Source organism: Callospermophilus lateralis, chromosome 2 (genome assembly GCF_048772815.1).
Source record: "Callospermophilus lateralis isolate mCalLat2 chromosome 2, mCalLat2.hap1, whole genome shotgun sequence".
Classification (NCBI taxonomy): Eukaryota; Metazoa; Chordata; class Mammalia; order Rodentia; family Sciuridae; genus Callospermophilus; species Callospermophilus lateralis.
The window spans coordinates 67,538,671-67,557,788 of record NC_135306.1 but is presented as its reverse complement, the minus strand read 5'-3'; the positions used below and the strand labels follow the sequence as shown (position 1 = coordinate 67,557,788).

Below are 19,118 nucleotides of genomic sequence, written 5' to 3'. Positions count from 1 at the left end.
GTGGTGCTGAGGATCGAACCCGGGCCGCACGCATGCCAGGTGAGCACGCTACCGCTTGAGCCACATCCCCAGCCCCATAAATTTTTTGATGTTAAGCATGAATTCCATTCAATCATAATACTGTATCTGAAGAACTCAAAATATGTAAGCTAATGAGTAAGTGACTAAGTTGTAATAAGCAAGTGACATCAAGGGCAATGGCATCTTTAGGGAAACACAATTATCAAATATCCTTTAATGATGGGCTAATAAGTTTAAGTGAATTGGCATGCACTGGCAGTTGCCCACCTGAAGTCATTCTCATGACTGTCCTTATTAACAGAACTGAGTACCCGCTTCTCAACAAAGGAGAATTTGCTCATGAACAGAATCAGTACTCCACCAGAGAGTTTCTGGAAAAGTTTGCTTAGCTCTAAAAAGACACACAAATAAAAGGTAATCTGTCATATTCCCTAAGACTAACTAGGTCATATTTGGGGATAAGAGACAGCACTGCTGGAGCCTTTTCAAGAGGCAAGCTGGCCCAGGAAGTCCTCTCCCTGAGAGTGACAGAGCCAGCTTATCCATGATGTTGCTGAGATAATCAAACAACTACCCTCTGGAGCTGCCCCTTCCCAGATGTGTTGATATATGAGGTACAACTTTCCCTCACTGCTTATGTTACTGGGGTGCAGGTGTTTGTTACTCATTACTGAAAGCCGTCACCTTGCCCCAATCTTTGTTGTCATGTCAGGACTCCATGGGGTCAGGATTGGTTGGACCTTGATGCATTTTTCCCACTGTAAGCATCAATTTACTTACTTGGAAAATGAAAGAAATTAGGCTTTTATCATTGAGTTGAGGGTTGATCTCTCCTGTAGCCTGAAATTTTTTCTCTGGTAGCAATTCTTCTTCCTCCCCTTCTTCCTCCTCCTCCTCATTATTAATAATATCATAATCATAGTTTATGTAATTCTCCTAAATTCTTTAAAGAAAAGAGTGTTTTTCAGCAAAGACGAAGGATATTTTATATCTAGATAGGCTACACTATTCTGCACAGAATGTTCAGAACATCATCTAAAGCTATGGCAGAGACTGCTTCTTGTCCCTGTACGACCGTAATCCCCTAGTCTTTTCATGAGAAAACCCATGAGTTTTAGCTGCACATGTGGACATTCGGAATGGAGCCTGCCATTCCTCAACTTCCCTTTGGAGCTAAGTATCGCCATACCATTACATTCTGGCCACTAGAATAACCAAGTGTCAACTATTTCTGTGAACCTCCTTCAAAGATAATTATGTCCTCTGCCCTTCTCCTTGATGCTTCTCTTCATGCTTTAGTTGCTAACTAAATGCTGATGTGGTATTTGGAGCTCCCACCATCTTGAACCCTGAGGCAAATATTACATCCAAGGGAGGTAAAACTATGAGCTAGAAGGAACGTGGGTGTCAGGGGGCTCTGTGGAGAAGGTCATCATCCTAACCATGAGGACTTCCCTTCTGAGTGGGGAGAATGAGGCTCTGAGAAGTGGTAAGGATCAGCTGGAAAATCAGATATACCCCCCATTCACACACTGGCATCCCTTTTTCTGTTTGTATTTTTTTCTTTTTAACTGCATTTGCATGAGACCTCCCTCCAGCCAGCCTTGCTGTTAGGATTTAGATATGCTCTAATTGCAACCCCAGAGTCCACTGGGATTAAAGGCTTGGTCCCCACGGTGGCACCATTGCAAGGTGATGGGCCTTTGGGAGATGGGCCTGGTATGAAGTCCTTGGGCCACTCAGGGTATGCCCATGCAGGGGATTGTGGGATCCCAGTTTTGCTTTCTCTCTGACCATCTTCTGTTTGGCAATGTAAGAGTTTCCCCATACATAGTGGAGTGTGCCTCTACCATGACACAACAGTAGCTGAAAGGCCCTTGGCTAAAACTGAACCCAGCAGGTGCCATTCCTTTGAATGTCCAAGGCTGTGAGCTCTATAAACTTTTTCTCTTTATAACATTAATTGCCTCTGGTATTTCATTGTAGTAATAATGCAAACCTGACTCTCACCCACCCCGACTCAATGTCATGCACAATCAGAGCAACAAGGCAGCCTTTTGGCCTCTGAACCACCCTGACAGTTGGATATTAGATAAGAAGTTTCCTTTATAAATTTAATTGGCCTTGTCTGGACCAATTTTCATTCTCAAATTCCTTGTGCTCCTGCCCCCAATCGGTTTGATAACATTCATGTAAAGAAACTCCATTTTGGGAGGAACACCCACCCTTCACCTCCTAGTCTCTTTCTAGGGGATTTGGCTAACAGTTTTGCAGATAAAGGGACTCCAGAGAATCTTGTGAATTTTTTTAAAGTCAGGATAAAATCAGAAAACAATTATTATAATAAATTAAGGTTGAGATGCTGTTAGGAAAGGAAGTAGACAGTGTTATGTTACTAACAAAGAAAGTCATTTGTATAAATCTCCTCATATCACACAGTGATTCATTTGGTTATGGTATTTCTCTTATTTTAGTTTTGTAGCTTTTGGCTGAACTACTAAACAGATTAGGAAATGGACAAATGCTTACAATGTGCACACAAATCACATAATATGTTTTAAGGGGATATATGTGTAATGCATAGTCAAAACCCTATCATCACAATTAGTGGTGGGGATAAATGTTTCAGGTTATAGCAGGGTTTAATGGCTTTTGGCCAGAATACAGACAGACACAGATGTGTTTTAAAAGCAAAGAAAAAAGAAGAAGAAGAAAAGAAAGCCAATATTTTCCCAGAAAGTAAAATTTTCTAAAAAGACAGGGCTTATAGGTCCAATATATTTTCTGTAGAAGCACCTGATAAAGTGAACAAGAAATTTCTCATCTGTAACCACTTTATAGGACATTAATTATAAGGCAAGGATCAAAATGACAGTGGATCTATTCCTGGGTCACTAACTAAAAGTTTGACATATGTATATGGAATGACATACGTATATGAGATAATCTGAAAAAACTACAATATGCCCTAGGGCTTTCTAAGTTCACACAATAGTCTTCACAAAGCCTTGTTTTGCTGTGGAATGTGAGGGACCCACAGCTAGGACCCCCCCACACAGTCACTATTTTCTACATGAACAGTACAGGATCTGATTCTAGTCACTGAGTCAGGTTTGGTCCTTACTATGGAGGAACTGGAAACTAGTCATGAGATGAATCTGTCCATGCTTCAGTTTGTTTTCTAGAAAACTCCATCATCTAATAATAATAGCAGACTTTCACTGAGCTCATACTGTGGGTAGGCACTGTTCTAAGCATCTCATTTAATTCTCCATGAAAAGGGTGTTATTATTATCCTCATTTAGGAGGGCAAACCCTGAGAAGATAGCTTAGTCCAAGACCAAAGAGCCAGAAAGCAGAATCAAAATTCACACACAGATAGTCTGAACGCAGAGGCCAAGGGCGCTAAGAGAGGACAGCATCCTAAATGCTTGCTCTTCTTAAACTCCTTCTCTCTAGAACATTCTCATTCCACCCCCACCCTTCCCCAAAATACAGGTAGTAGAATCTCATCTTTTATCTGTAGGATACAATGCCATCAGAGTTTGGAAATATTCCCCAGGTCTGCCCTTGAGGTTCACATTGATAGACCTCTCTGAACCCAGCAGAATACCTTACACAAAGAAAATTAATAAGTTTTGTTGATGGTAAAGATGAGCTTCAGCAGGAATATTTAGAACCAGGCAGTGTACCTGGCACACAGGAGGCGCTAAAGATGGGTCTTTCAAAAATCGAAACATGGGAGGTAGGTAAGAAGGGAGGGAAAGACCGGAGGAAGGGAAGACAAAGGAGAGAAGAGAAAGCAAAGAAGGAGGCAGAGAGAAACAGTTGGAAGGTGGGAGGGGGAAGAAAGGAATAAAAAAGATGGAAAGGAAGAACAGATGGCAACTGTATTTGTGCATATGCAAAGGTCGTAGGCAAGCTCCAGGGTTGCCACTTGAATACTATGGTGAATTACTGTTGAGTAGTGAAGGGTTTACAGAGCCAAGAGGAGATCAAAGGAAGAGGGTCCTGGATACTCCCTCCAGAATTACACCCTTTGCCATTTACTAGGTCCCAAACTGCTATATTTACTCCTTCCAGAAAGGAAAAACAAAGATCTTGCATTGGAGAATAAATGCATCCATCATCCATCATTTGGTTTGAAATGGAATAACCCTCCCTTTGGCTCTACCTAATGAGGGGAAGGGGCTTGAGACTGTCAGCCTATCCCATTTCTCAAATCAGTAGGTCACACAAGGTACAAACCCCAACAAAATCAAGATTTAAGGTTAGGTTTTTTGTTTCTTTTTGGGAAAAAAAAGGCTTTGTCTTCCATCCCCATAGACAGAGTGGTTCATGGTCTGAGGTCTAGAAATCCTACAGATACTAGCTACCTAGACTCTGGCCTAGAAAGGCAGAGGCAAGGAGCCTGATGATGAGAATGACACCTTCTAAGGCAGAACAGGTGAAGGGAAATCTCCAGGTCAAAAATCAGTAGCATTTGAGCTTTAACTATTCAGGTCCCATTTCAGCTAGTTTTCTCGCATTCACTGCACAAAGATCCTAAGTGATACAATTTAAGTCCTGGTTGCAGATTTTGCATTCCCAGATATAGGTCTCAATATACCAAAGAGTTGTCCTCTGTGTTGGCATATAAACCACAGATGGAATCAGGGACTGTAAGAGTTTGGAATTCCAAATGACAAAGTTGAACTTCAGGCAGGAACATGATCAAAGATGAGATGAATGGCTCCCCAGGTCTTGACTCCACCTTCACCTCAGCGGCACATAGACAGGAGCTGGCAAGTTTTATTTTTCTAGGCATGACGTCTTAAAGCCTACTGCTAACGCATTACGTACTAAAGGAACCCACTGTACTTAATCGATGTCTTTTATGTTTCAGGTCATCAGTGTCATCTGTCTCAGATTTAAAGCTCTTGGAGAGAAGAAAGGCTCCGTTTAACCCACTTCACACAGAATATAGCCCAGCAACGCTGTTGAAACCTGATAAATGTTCTTTGGTGCTGTTGCTCCTGCCGATCTCACAACGTCAAGCAGATCCTCCCACAAAGGCATAAAATTCAAACTTTACCTTGAACTCCACTCAATTTCCCTGGAATTCTTAAGTTAAAGCCAGGAACTGCTTCTTCCCAGTTCTTTACTACACAGTAGAGTCATGTTCAGGGTCCAAATCACAAAATGTCTTGCATTAAAATTAGTTATGTTTATCTGATGTCATCTACCACCCTTTGGGCAACACAGGACCCTCTCAGCCTGGATCCCCACACCAACCTGCACAAATACCTCTCCCTCAAGGAATAATCAGAATTTCTCCCGTTCTCAACCAGAGGACTAGTAAAGAGATCATGAGGTTTGAGTCATGCGATCTGAAAGTACCAGTCTCAATTGCATCTTTATGGCTGTGTGACCTTGGGCAAGTTACTTAATCTGTCAAAACCATATTTCTTCTATAAACACAATGTCCATAATAATAGTTTCCTCATGTGTTTATTAGGTTTTGTGCTGATAGTCAAATGAGACACTATGACAGAGTTCACTGTAAATAAAAATGCAATTACTTTCTTCTATTGTTTGGCCAATCAGGCAAAACTTTCAATTGTTTGGTTCACCCTGCGTGCATCTCTTAGATTCCATCCTCCCTCTGCCCAGGGGATGTGTGATATTTAGCAAGCATTTAAGCAGGGCTCTCACAGGCACCGCTTACCACTACCTTAGGAGGCCAGAGTTTTAAACTCCACTCTAAAATTTGTTGTTTTAAATTAATGGAGTGAAAAACTACATTGCAAAATATGAAGCACCAACAGAAAGTGCAACACTTTCCCTCCAGATGTGTCAGCAGGCCTTAGATGTCTTATCAACGTCCTTCATTTAGAAGCAGTGCCCCAGCGCCAGGCTCCTCTAGTGACTGGACTAAGAGGATGCATCAGAGTTAGGCTGGGCTCCCTGTCTTTCTCCCATCCTTCAGGTCACCAGTAAGTTATACTAATGTCTTTTAAATAGGAAAAGCTCCAACTCTAAAGGTAAGTTTTTTTCCAAGAAAGGCAAGACTACCGATAGGATTTTTACGTTCTGGTTCACCACACAGAGGATGACAGAGGACAGGGATTCTGAAGGCCATGTCCCTCTCTGGCACAGGGCCAAAGTTTATTGGTGGTCTCTTTATTCAAATCTATACTGGGAACTGGGACTATCCAAAGAGAGTAACAATTCCTAACTCCAGTCATAAAAGAAGACCCAGAAAGGGGCTTTGTTATATTTTTAAATAAGTAGGGTTTGATTATTTTATCACCTTTATCAAAGTATAAATCTAAAAATAAAATTCATCATTTTTTATAACTTTTCATTGTGCAGTTTCATGAATCTTGACAACTATACACAGCTGGGTAACTACCACCATAATCGAAATATGGGACATTTTTATCAACCCATATTCCTCTCTGCAGTAACTAATGGGATTGGTTTTTAAAGTGGACAAATATTTTAACTCACAAGGAACAAAAGAAGGTTATTTAACCAGACAGACCCAAAAATTAAGATTAGAAATGAGGCAGGCCATGAAGTCAACATTCCATTGGGAGTATGCCACTTAATTACATGCTCTAGATTGGATGGCACTGAAACCTCTGCTTCAAATGGTCTGTAGGCCCCAGTCACTCAGGGTGATGTGAAGGGCCTTTGTCCTGTATAGCTGAGTCCACCAAAGCTCAGAGTAACAACAAAGGCAAGGGGGACCAAGTCAGTGAAAGGACTGAGAATTGGATACTGAGTACCTTTAATAATGACAATGCCCTTCCAGAGTCAGCATCAAGGAGTAACCAAGAGTCCTTGCAAATATAGCTGATGAGAGAGAGCTGACTTCCAAAATAGTTCATCTTTCAGTTCAAATGGGAGGGTGATGATGACTATATATTTTGGAACTCTGGTCATCTAATGTTCATCCAAAAGCTCTTCTGACCAACTCAGAAAAGGTGGCTCTGAGAAACTGAATGAAGAAGCTTTCTCCAACACCTCCAGGTCTCCTGTTCTTCTGGTCTTAAGTGTGTATTTATTCTTCTCACTCTAACTAGCTAATACACAAATGCCCTCTGCCAAGTGTAGGCCCAAGATCACTCTCTCATCAGACACCAACTCCAAGAAACACTAAATAATGGAACGAACCATTTTCAACATCTCTCCCACTAGGTGAACACAAAAAAAATCATACAGGAAGGCAATGTTAGACACCTATAAATGTCCTGTAATGAGTCCATTCCTCTTCCCATTTACCAGGGTAAGAAATAAACCATTCTAAGTTCAGGCTATGGTGAGCCTGAACCTTTTAATTTTCGACTAGGAAATTGCTGTGCATTGCTTCCTTTTATCTCACCCTGATGAAGTCATATGTGCTACAGGCTTCAATATTCACCTGTCATTACTAAACATCCAATTTGCTACAAATTATAAATGAAAACCAAGACAGACACAATTTTATTATACTCCCAAAAAGACTGGGTAATTAAGCACCGTCCACTCTCTTCTTATCATGTAGGTATATTTTCCTCTACAAACAAGTGGTAGCATAGCCATATTTATCTCTGTACTAAAAAGTCAGAAGAATCTGGGAGTTTTAATTACTATTTCTTCAAAATGAGTAAAAAAGTACTCACAAAGGGAAGAAATCTCATTTGTGCATCTAATGGTTATGTTTATGCATTTTGTTGTTGTTGTTTTAGGAGGTTTTTTTTGGGGGGGTGTTGTTTGTTTGTTTGGTACTAGAATTGAACCCAGGGACACTTAACCTCTGAAACACATCCCCAGATATTTTATTTTATATTTTATTTAGAGATAGGGTCTCACTAAGTTGCTTAGGGCCTCGCTAAGTTGCTGAGGCTGGCTTTGAACTCACAATCCTCCTGCCTCAGCCCCCCAAGCTGTTGGGATTACAAGCATGTGCCACTGTGCCTGACTCACTACATGTTTATCAAGAACATGCCCTGAGCCAAACCCTAGGTACAACCAGGATGTGAGGAAACAAACAAGTCAGTGTTTTCAATGCTTGATGACTGTGACAAAGGGATCCCTAAAAAATAAGTTCAGTGCACTGCTTCAGGGTGGAGGGAACACATATCAAAGAAGGACTCACTGAGAAGGTGATGCTTGCCTCAAACTTTCAAAGAGAAGGAAGAACAAAATGCATGGGTGTGGGCAAAGGGAACACATTTGTGAGAGGCCAAGAGTGTGGGAAATGGTAAGCAGCACATGTCCAGAAGGCAGGGAAGGAATGAACGTAGGCAAGAGGGAGATATTCATAATCAGGGGCTTACACAGGTCGTAAAATCAGGAGATGGGATATACTTTTGCAAGAATTTAAAGCCACTAAGTAATGTTAAGCAAGGGAGAGAGTTGTGTGACTCTACAACAACTGTCCTTGGGTAGTCCAAAAAATAATCAGAGGAAGGCCGGGTAGTCCATGGACTACTGCATTAGTCCAAGCCAACGAGTATGAGAACCAGAATAGCAAAGTAAAAGTAGGAATAGAGAAGAAAGGATGACTCAGAAACATTGAATGGATTTTTGTAACAAAACTCTGATTCATAGGAGGGAGGATTAGAAGCCTAATATTATTGCAAAGTTTATTATCAGAGTAGTAAATGAGTCACTCAGAGAGTAAACTTAAGAAGAGCAATTTTAGGGAAAATTAGAGAAGCTTCTATTAATACATGTCACATTTGAGTTGCATATGAGATCTGTCTGCTGATATCAATTTCAATATAGAATTCAGAGACATTTTTTTTTCCAAAGAAAGGAGATGAAGTCAGCCACAGTGACACATGTCTGTAATCCCAGCAGCTTGGGAGGCTGAAGCAGGAAGATTTCAAGTTCAAAGCCAGTCTCAGCAACTTAGGAAGGCCCTAAGCAACTCAGTGAGACCCTGTCTCTAATTAAAATACAGAATAGAACTGGGGATATGGCTCTGTAGTTAAGCATCCCTGGGTTCAATCCCTGGTACCAAAAAAGAAAAAGAAAATTAGAAGTGCCTAAAACTGACAACAGTCTAATATCTAGAATGCACAAGGAATTTCTGAAAATTAATCAAGGGGGAAAAAGAACCCTAAATAGAATATGCAAAGGACAGGAACAGACAGTTAATAGAAAAGGAGGCCCCAAATTCTGGAAGCATATGAAAACATTCTTAAACTCACTAATAAGATGTAAAAGATGAAAATAGCAATGGTATATTATTCTATCTATTTTACACTGGAAAAAAACAAAAGCTAAACAATAAAAAGCATTGTTCTGGATTTGCAGATGCAGAAACTCAGAACTGGTAGGGGAAGCACACTGGAGAAGGCATTCTGGAGTGTGACCTGACTGCATTCGTCAAAATGGATTTAATATAGATGCCCATTCCGACCCAACAATTTGGCTCCTGGATACACGACTCAAAGAAATTCTCACACACACTCACAGACGCCTATGCAGCATTAACAGTTGTGGCAGGAAATGAGAGACAGTCTGATTGTACATTGCTCAGGAAGCTAAATGAGCAGTGATTGGGGGCTGCAGTGCCACAATTACATGCAACACCCCGGGGTGTACGCACAGCCACCAAGAGGGTCTTAAAACACAGTCTATAGTGGAAAAAAGTTTTTAAAAAAATTAAAAATCAAGTACAAAATACACAGCACTAACCACAATAATTGAAATCTATATGCAAATGAAACAACAATTTATGCAAACAAAAGGATGAACAATAAACATATTTTGGGGCTGTCTATGGTGGGAAAGTCAATCAGAAAAAAAGAGGAATACATCAATTTTTTTGAGATAATAAGAATGGGGCTTCTAGTAGATCAGTTATGAAAGGATTGGTCCCTGATTAAATCAACCCTCTGCCTGAGTCTCCCAAAGAGGGGAGAAGATGAAACTTGAAGAGCAAATAGAGCTCCAAAATGACAGGCCCCCGTGTTGGTTACACCGGCTGCCCCTTGGATACTCCCCCACCCCTAACCCCTAACCCCATTTCACTGAGGCCCTGCTCTCCTGCCCAGAGCAGCATTCCACAGACTGCCTGCTGGCTTCCTGGTTTGGTCAACAGGAGGTACCAGTAGGAGACTGGAGAGCAAGAGAAACAAAACAGTGGGGCATCTGCCCTCCCTGGCAAGTTCAGCCCCCATCTGAAGGCCCATCTCCCACAAGCCAGGCCTCCCTGGGCTATGGCTACCTGATCCTTTCCCTTGACCCTTCAGTCCTAGGGGATTAACAGCTTCCGGGTCCTTCTTGATTCATGTCCCTATGGTGCAGGTTTTTAAGTTCCTATTACAAAATCCTCATTTGAAGCTGCCATATCTTTCTTGCCTTGTGAAGTTTGAGGACAATTAACTACAATGATAAAGAGTTTTTCTTTCTTTTTTCTCCTGTCATTTTAATAAAGGAGACATGAACATATGAGGCAAAATAATTCCGATAATCCTATAGCAGATGCAATGTATAGGAGACCAAATAATTAGATATTAACTCACATCACTGTGTCTCCCATTACTGCTATGCATCATGACTGATCTGGGGGATGAAACAGCTCAGATCTAAAGGATGTAACAAGGATCAAGGTCATCACAGACCAGAAGATACTTGCATACTTGCAGGATTAGCACTGTCTGAATTCCAACAGCCAGATGAGTATGTTCAAGATAAAACTACAGTGCATATTTTCGATTGGAGATTGGCAACAAATAGTTATAAACTACAGTCTCAGGAATAAGTCTTTTCACATGTGGTCTATGGGTCATTTCTAATCCCAGCATCACAGCCAGATCCAGCTGCATGTTTTTGCTCTTTGGTCCTAATCATGACCTCCTGGGACAGTCCTTCCCTGGCTACTCTATCTGATAAAGCAGGATGCTCTCTTCCCACCAATTATTACTGCACCAAGTTCACTTCCCCCATCCTGGGTTACAATTTGCATTTCTGTAATTTTTCTTTACTTTTTAATTCTTTTTCTTCCCTATTAGACTAAAAATTCTACCGTGGTAGGGGACCATGTATAGAAGATAGAAGGTCCTTGATAACTATCTCCTGAGTGAATAAATGGTGGAAAACAAGGGTGGCACAAAGAGCAAAGAAAGGGTAGAAGAGAACCTATTCCCTCACCGCCATGTTCATGGGTGTGGACCTCCCATGGCCTTCCTCATAGTCAAAACACTTCTCCGATCTGGCTCCTCTGGATGTCTCCAAGGATGCTGGCCTTGTTTGAGAGAGTAAATATCCCCAGTGAGCAGGGTTCAAGCCTGTGTGTTTTCCTTGTTTTACACAGCATTCGGCACAGCCCCAAGCACAGATGGGTGCTTCATAAATATTATTGAAGGATGATGACATAGAGGATTATTTAATACCTCTACGTGGGGTGGAGACAAACCTCAGGCCACAAATATACTTTGAATGAGCTTTACTTGTCAAATCATGTGAACCAAAATATTTTCAGCAACAAAGACTCATCTACAACCACAGATCAGACATATTCAGAATGACAAAGCCCCCAAAGAATGCCATTTTCAGGGCTGAAACTTTATTATTCTGAGGTAAATGGAATCCTTGTTCTAATGACACTGTAAGAGTAGAAATTAAAGACACTGAAAGTCTTCCCTTGGGAAACAACAATTATCTGTGAACAATGAAAGTTTGTCTGAATAATTCATCAGTTTCAAAGGTGCAGCCCCCCCCCCCTTATTCCGGAATCCCAGGAGATTAGGCAAGTGGGTCATTTAATGTGTCTCTGCTACTCAATTGTTATTCTTTGGGGGCCTGGCATTTATGGACATAATCCTATGATTTTATTAATTCAAAAAAATAAGCTATACGGGAAACCACTGACAAGATCAATATATTGAAGTTGCATTAATTTTACCTAGGAAGAATGAAGCTTATGAAGTGTCCATCACGAGAATCCACTTGGGAGCTACACAACAGATCAAATACCCAAAACAAATCACCACGTCAGAGCCCCACAGAATGTCTGAATCCCAACCAGCAAGCATGAATAATCCTTTTAAATGGTCACTTACATATCAGAACAGGTCCTTTGTGAAATTTCTAAGCAAGGCCTCTAGTTTCTGACTGACACAGAGATTTATAGGGAAGGGGGGGGATAAAGTGAAATCAAGAAGTACTGGGAAATTTCCACAAGAAAAGAGGACAAATGGTTTTTGTTGTCAAAATAAAACCAGCCTCGCTTGGCCATCATTTGAAAAGTTGCTGGCTACCCCACAGGAGGGTTGGGCAATATTCTCTACTGATTTCTCAGGGACCCTTCCAATCTAGTTGTAGTTACTGGGCAGATACATTAGAAAACTATATCAGAAGACCTACTTTTAAATCCTGACACTTTCTAATGAGTTGTGGGACCTTGTAAAAATCAACTTCTCTGATCACTGGTTATCATAATTAATATAGAGATAAAATTATTACCAAGATCTAGTGAAATAACTGTATGAAAATTTTCTCCACATTGTAAGATTGGCTATATATGTGCAAGGTATTATTATTAAACACAATTTCATTATATTAAGTAATCTATATAGCACTCGGGGTCCTAAATAACTAAATTCTCAATTTCTAGAGATGGTCCCATTCTTTGCTTCATTCTGTACAATTTTATTAAGCTTTTTTTTTAATATGAAGAAGGATATAAGTAAATGTAAATGAACTCAAACCTGCTCTTTGGTACTGCTATGCAAGAATCTTAAACTGTGTTTAGTTCACCATTATGGGCTAGATGTCAATATCACCTAAAGAAGAAAAGTAAAGTGGGAGGCATCCGATGAAAGAATACAAGGTCAATTTTTTTAAAATCAATTATATTTCTAATCATTAGTAGCCAACAGTTGGAAAATTATATTCATAAAAACCATTCCATTTATAAGCACATCAAAATATGGAAAACAGAAATATTTCTTTACAAAAATTATAAATTGTAGGAGACCTTTATACTAAAAAACATAATGTATACATAAAAGAAATTAAAGAAAATCTAGATAGATAGATATGCCACATTCATAGATTGAAAGACTGAATATTATTAAAATGTATTTCTCCCCAAATGGCTCTATAGATTTAACAACAACAAAAAAATCACAATCCCAACAGGTTCTGGTAGAAATTGACATGCTGATACTAAAATGTATGTAGAAATGCAGAGAATCTAGGATGGATGAATGGATGGGGATACACACACAAATAAAAAGAAAAAAGTATTGGCAAATTCACCTGATTTCAGTGTAATATTTTCATAAGGATCAATAAATAAAATCAGGGAACAAAACAGAGAATCCTGAAATAGATACACATATATATGGCCAACTGACTTTTTAACAAAGACACAAAAGCTATTCAGAGGAAAGAAAATTCTCTCAATAAATAGGGTTGGAACAACTAGACATAGCAAAAAATAACCTTCAACTACTACCTCACACCATACCTAAAAATTAATAGAAATCATAAACATAAATGAAAAGTTAAAACAGTAATGATTCTAAGAGAGAAAACATCTTTCTGAAGTTGGAGTAAGTAAATATTTCTCATAGAAGCTGAAAATATACATAATAAACATAATTAATTACAATAAAAATTATTAATAAACTGGACTTCATAAAATTTAAAACTTACTCATCAAAAGTTATAATTAAGAAAATAAAAAGAAAGCAAGAGGCAGGGAAAATATTTGAGATATATATATATATGAGAGAGATATATATTTGATATATATCTCTCTCAAATAATAAATATTTGAGATATAGATGTATATATATATATATATATATGACAAAAGACTTATTCAAAAAATATAAAGAACCTCTACAAATCAATAATAATAAAAATATAATGAACTTAACTTTAAAAATGAGCAGATACATTCCACAAATATGCCAAAAGAAGTTACACAAATGGTCAGTAAACATATGGAATTGAACTCAACCTCACCAGTAACTGAGACGATGTGAATCTAAACAATGATGAAATAATATTTTGCACTTTCTAGAATGGCTAAAATAAAGTCTAAATGTTGTTGAGGATATGAAACAACTGGAACTCTCATAAATTGCAAGTAAGAGTATAGAATGAAAGCCAGGTATTTTATTGTAAAACTAAACATTACATCTATCCTAAAATCACCATTCCACTCCTTGATATTTACTCAGGAGTAATGAAAATGTGTCCACAAAAATATTATTATATAAGAGTGCTATAGCATCATGATTCATATAGTTAATAATTGGAAACAGTCGAAACGTCCATCAATGGGAGATTGGAAAAATAAATTGGGATAAACTCATGTATTAGTAATACCACACAGAAACAAAAAAGAGATGAGTTACTAACACATGCTATAGATGTAGGTAAATAAAAATGTATATATTAAATAACAAAACACAGCAACAAAGAAGTATATAGTACATGATTCCATTTGTATGAAGTTTAAATCAGGCAAACACATGGTGATAGAAACTGTTGCAATGATTGCCTATGAGGGACATGGGGTGATGGAAACCTGGGTGGTGGTTATGGAAGTGTATATATTTCTCAAAACTTGGTGAACTGAACGGTTAAGGCTATGCATTTCACGTATACAAATTTTTACTTGATGAACGATTAAATGAACAACATTACAAGGGAAAAAAACACACAATCCAGAAGGTGGGACTCCCTAGGAAAACTGGTAAAGTCTCTTCAAAAATCACTGTCATTAAATACAAGAGAAAAGGACTGCACCAGATGAAGAAAAGACCTAAGAGATGCAACGGGTAAGTCTTGGATGAAATCCTATCATGAAAGACATTTGGGGGACACTCGGGGGAAATTAAAATATGATCTTGGTTTCAGATGCCACAAAATTGTATTAATAGAACATTGGAGATTGTTAATGGACAAGAAAAACATCTCACAAGCAATATGTTCTTTCTGATCTCCTTTTGGCATTAAATTACATATATGTTATGTATTTTAGTTATATTGGTACAATATATATTATGGAAAGATTTTCAGTAAGGAATATAAATTTTGTTATTTGTTTGTGTTCTCTAACTTTCCACCATGCACATGTCCTGTTTTAATAATAATATATACTGTTTTTAAAATATTAGACTCAAAATCACTGTTTTGTAAGTCAAGGTAGGAGATGGTAATAAGGGTAAGAGAAAGGAGATTTACTTCATAGTGATTGGTCAACATTGACCAATCTCCTACTGGGCAATTTCCATGGTTCTCTCATAGCATTCTAACAATAAACCATCCCATTTTTACAGAGCTAATGAAGGTACAAGCAAACTTTTATAAATAATATGATCTGACTTCAATCTCCATATTCTGTACTACTTCATTTATATATACTTTCATATTTAGTAAGTTCTTTTACTAGTCTGTGAAGTATATGTACAAAGTGTTTGTTCTGTTAAATGTGTTTCATGAGTCACCTCATTCATACCTCATAACGATCAATATAAGGATGATATCATTATCCCCATTTTATATGTAAGAAAATTAAGGCACAGAGCTCAAATAAGAAATAAGAAACAAGCTCAGGCCAACTGATCTTCAGTACTTCTACCCAGTAAACCATACCATGTCTCTAAGTTCCTATGCTTTCAACATGTTCACAGAGGGTTAGAGGAGAATGAGTGCCAGCTGCCAACAAAGGGTATGTTGACATCAGACATCTATCATAAAGTTTTTTAACAGTGTCATTCTTACTTACCTGTCTAGGGCAGTGCTGGTTGGCATACTTCTCCCAAACCCTCGAACTCCTGTCTGACGGAAATATGGAATGCAAGAGAGGTTGGCAGCAATGATAGCCAGGGAGTCAGAAGGACTCACAAAGAAGCCATTTTGGCCTAGGATCATGTAACGGTCCTGTGGGAAGGAATGTGTGAAAATTATCAGACAGAAGCATCTGCTGCAAGCAGCCCATTCCCATAATCATCCCAAGCCACTTTACTGTCATCTTACATTTAATAACAACCTAAAACCATTTGAATGAGGCCAAAGAGAGCATGGGAATCCTTATAAATCCCTGAACATCAAGGGCCTAGAATCCTGACACAACGAGCAATGTGTTCCACCTGTTGAGATGTGCATGACTACTTCATGCTTCAGTAGCCTCCATAGCTTTAATTCCAGCTTCTTTCCAAACAGAATGGAGAGCAGAGTTTATTGCTGAATAGCTGGTTCCTAACAGGGTGTTTTCAATAAAACCAGCTATAAATAAAGATTTATTGTATGAATATTTTTAAAAGAAATAACTTCTTTATAACACATGTTCATCTGAAACTAAAAAAAAGTAGTGACTATTTAATTGCAATATTTAGCCATTAAAGAAGAGAACAGATGCATAGCCAGTTAGGGTCCACATGCCCTGTGCATGTCAGCTCCAGATGTGTTCACTAATTCTCTGGTTTTCAATGCTTGGCTCAAAACATGGTAAAAGAGTCATCAGACAGAAAACTTTCATACTTACCCCATCAGCATCAAATGCAGCTCCAAATCCATATTCTCCTCCTTTCATGGCTTCCAAAAGGGTTGTTGCATATGTCAGATTTGGGTCGGGATGCTGCCCTCCAAAGTCTTCCAGGGGAACACAGTTTATTGCAGAATTGGCTGGGGCCCCCAGCTCATCACACAGAACTTTTCTCACATACGGTCCCATAACTAAAAAAAAGAAAAAAGAAAAAATAAGACATACAATGATGTGAATTATCTGCAGAATCCTTTCCCCTTGGTATTTTGTTCTGGTAAGAACAAGCAAGCCCGCTTAATCACGAAGAATAAAAAGCTAAATTTTACAGGCTTTTCCAAGATACAGCAGAAAATAATATTCACATTTATTACATTTATTGAGCAACTATGTGCCAGGGACTATGTTAGGCATATAGAAAATGTAGTCAATAATCCCACTAAACAAAGTTTTTCTCCCCAAATTTTTCTAATATATTGCCTGAAAGAAATCAACCATATAAAAATGATTCATTACCTGCTGTTTTTCATGTATTAAGTGCTTTAGCCAAATATATGCAAAAGCACTAATGGGTTCTACAGTGTCCTTTGCCTGTGCAATCTTTGAACATTGCCAAATGTGTAAACACTGTAAACCACTCATGTAGCATATAAAACTAAGCACATTTTGCAAAATACGTGCTAAGGAATAGTATTTCCCTGTTCCCTGGAATGGAATGCCTAATATAGAACTCCTGTGTTAGGTATTGAAGAGATAAAAGCAAAGCACGTAGTTTGTACATTCCTGGCCTCTTAATCTAATCATGGGATGAGTCAAAGCTACAGATGAGAGACTGGAGTGGTAAAATTAAAAGAGGTGCCATTCAAAGCACATTTATAAAATAATTAGATCCAATGGTTTAAGAGGAGCCATGAGCACAGGTAAGGCTTCCAGGAAGAAGCAGCATTCCTGGGGAAACTTGAAGAAGAAGATATATTTGACATGGGTGGGAGAATTCCACCCACATGGAAGGGAACAGAGCCTGCAATAGCACATTGGGCACATTTGAGTACTCCTGTGTAATCCTTTTATGTGAGATATATGTAAATTATCATTTTCATATATTTGCCACAAACATAGTATATCCTCAGAAAGTAAACATTTTTTGTTTTTGTCATTGTTTTAATTTTGATTGCTTAGTGGCCATTTCTCTTCCTTTAGTAGCAGCATTTTGGGGTTTCTTCTGGTAAACCACTTTCTTCTCCATCTTAATCCATATCGTTTGAGTACAGCTAAATCACATTGCACCCAAGGCTAAGGAGGTGACCTAGGTCTACCTGATTAATGTCCTCTGTCCCCCAGCTAGAGTAATTGATTCAGAGATGGACATGGTATAAGTCTGGTAATGAGGCTCCAATCCATAAATATTGTTCAAACTCTTTGGAAAGAGGACCTCTATTCTCTAGGTCACATAAAGCTAAGGCAAAAACTTAGAAGATCTTTTTTGGGGGGAATATAATCAGCTCAAAAGAAAGAACAAAGCAGCCCAAACAGAATCCCTTACACTAAAGCCCATGGAGGATCCAACTCTCAGTGGGCTCAGAGCTCCCAGCCAAAAACCACCAAAATTTTGAGAAACACAATTAGCATAAGTGTGAAACCAACAAAGAGTAAAGAGAAACCTAGAGGCAATAAATTATACAGAGAGAAGAAAACTTTTAAAAAATATATCAATCATATTCTAGTAGAGATGAACAAGATAGAGTAGAATGGCTGAGATCAAAAAGACCAATAATACCAAGCAAGGATGGAGAGAAACTGGAGCACTCAGGCACCGCATGTGATATAAATAGTACATCTACTTTGGAGAAATGTTTGATAGTTTCTTACATAGTTAGACATACACTTGTCATCAGACTCAGCAATCTCACTCCTAGGAGCTTACCCAAGACAAATGGAAATATACGTTCCCGTACAGATTTGTTTGTAAATATTCATAGCAATGTTATTTAGAATAGTCAAAAACTGGGGGTAAAAGCCTCAATTCCATCAACCAGAGAATGGATAAATAAACTGTGGTACATCAATACAATGGAATACTACTGTGCAATAACAAGAAGCAAATACTGATATATTCAACACCACGCCTGCATCTCAAAAACATTATGCTGAATGACAGAAACCTGAAGTAAAAGTCTACAAACTTTATGCTTCCATTTCTATGGCTTTCTGGAAAAGGAAAAACAATAGAGGCAGAAAGCAGAGAACTGGTATTCAGGGGCTGGGGGTGGGGAGATGACTGCATAGGCCCACAAAGGGAACTTAACATGGTATGAAGTCAGAGATGCTCAACACTGAAAAGTCACCAGAAGCCGTGTATTCACAGTTAGTGACAGGGTAGATAAATACAAAAAAAATATATATATATACAAGAATTGAAAAGTGTTGACTCCTGAAAGTAGGAAATTGAGAAAAGAATGAGGTGAAGATTTTTTTTCATAACAAACTTAGAATTATTTGATTATTTAAATTACAGCATGTGCTTTGATCACAAACACGTAAATAAATAGTCTTAATCCACTCCACACTCTCACAGACATAGCCTCAAAACTCATTTATTCAACTTTTGTTT

The 19,118-nt window shown here is 38.6% G+C and overlaps 1 protein-coding gene across 1 annotated transcript in view; it reads right to left on the bottom strand.

Moving 5' to 3' along the window:
* The window catches only part of Pgm5 (phosphoglucomutase 5), a 164,638-nt gene that overhangs the window by 120,457 nt on the left and 25,063 nt on the right, over positions 1–19,118 (bottom strand). Inside the window, exons 5-6 of the mRNA XM_076846040.2 lie at positions 16,511–16,701; positions 15,752–15,906 (exon numbers count right to left, since the gene is read on the bottom strand). Coding sequence (XP_076702155.1) covers positions 15,752–15,906; positions 16,511–16,701 — 346 coding nt within the window. The remainder of the gene's footprint in view (positions 1–15,751; positions 15,907–16,510; positions 16,702–19,118) is intronic.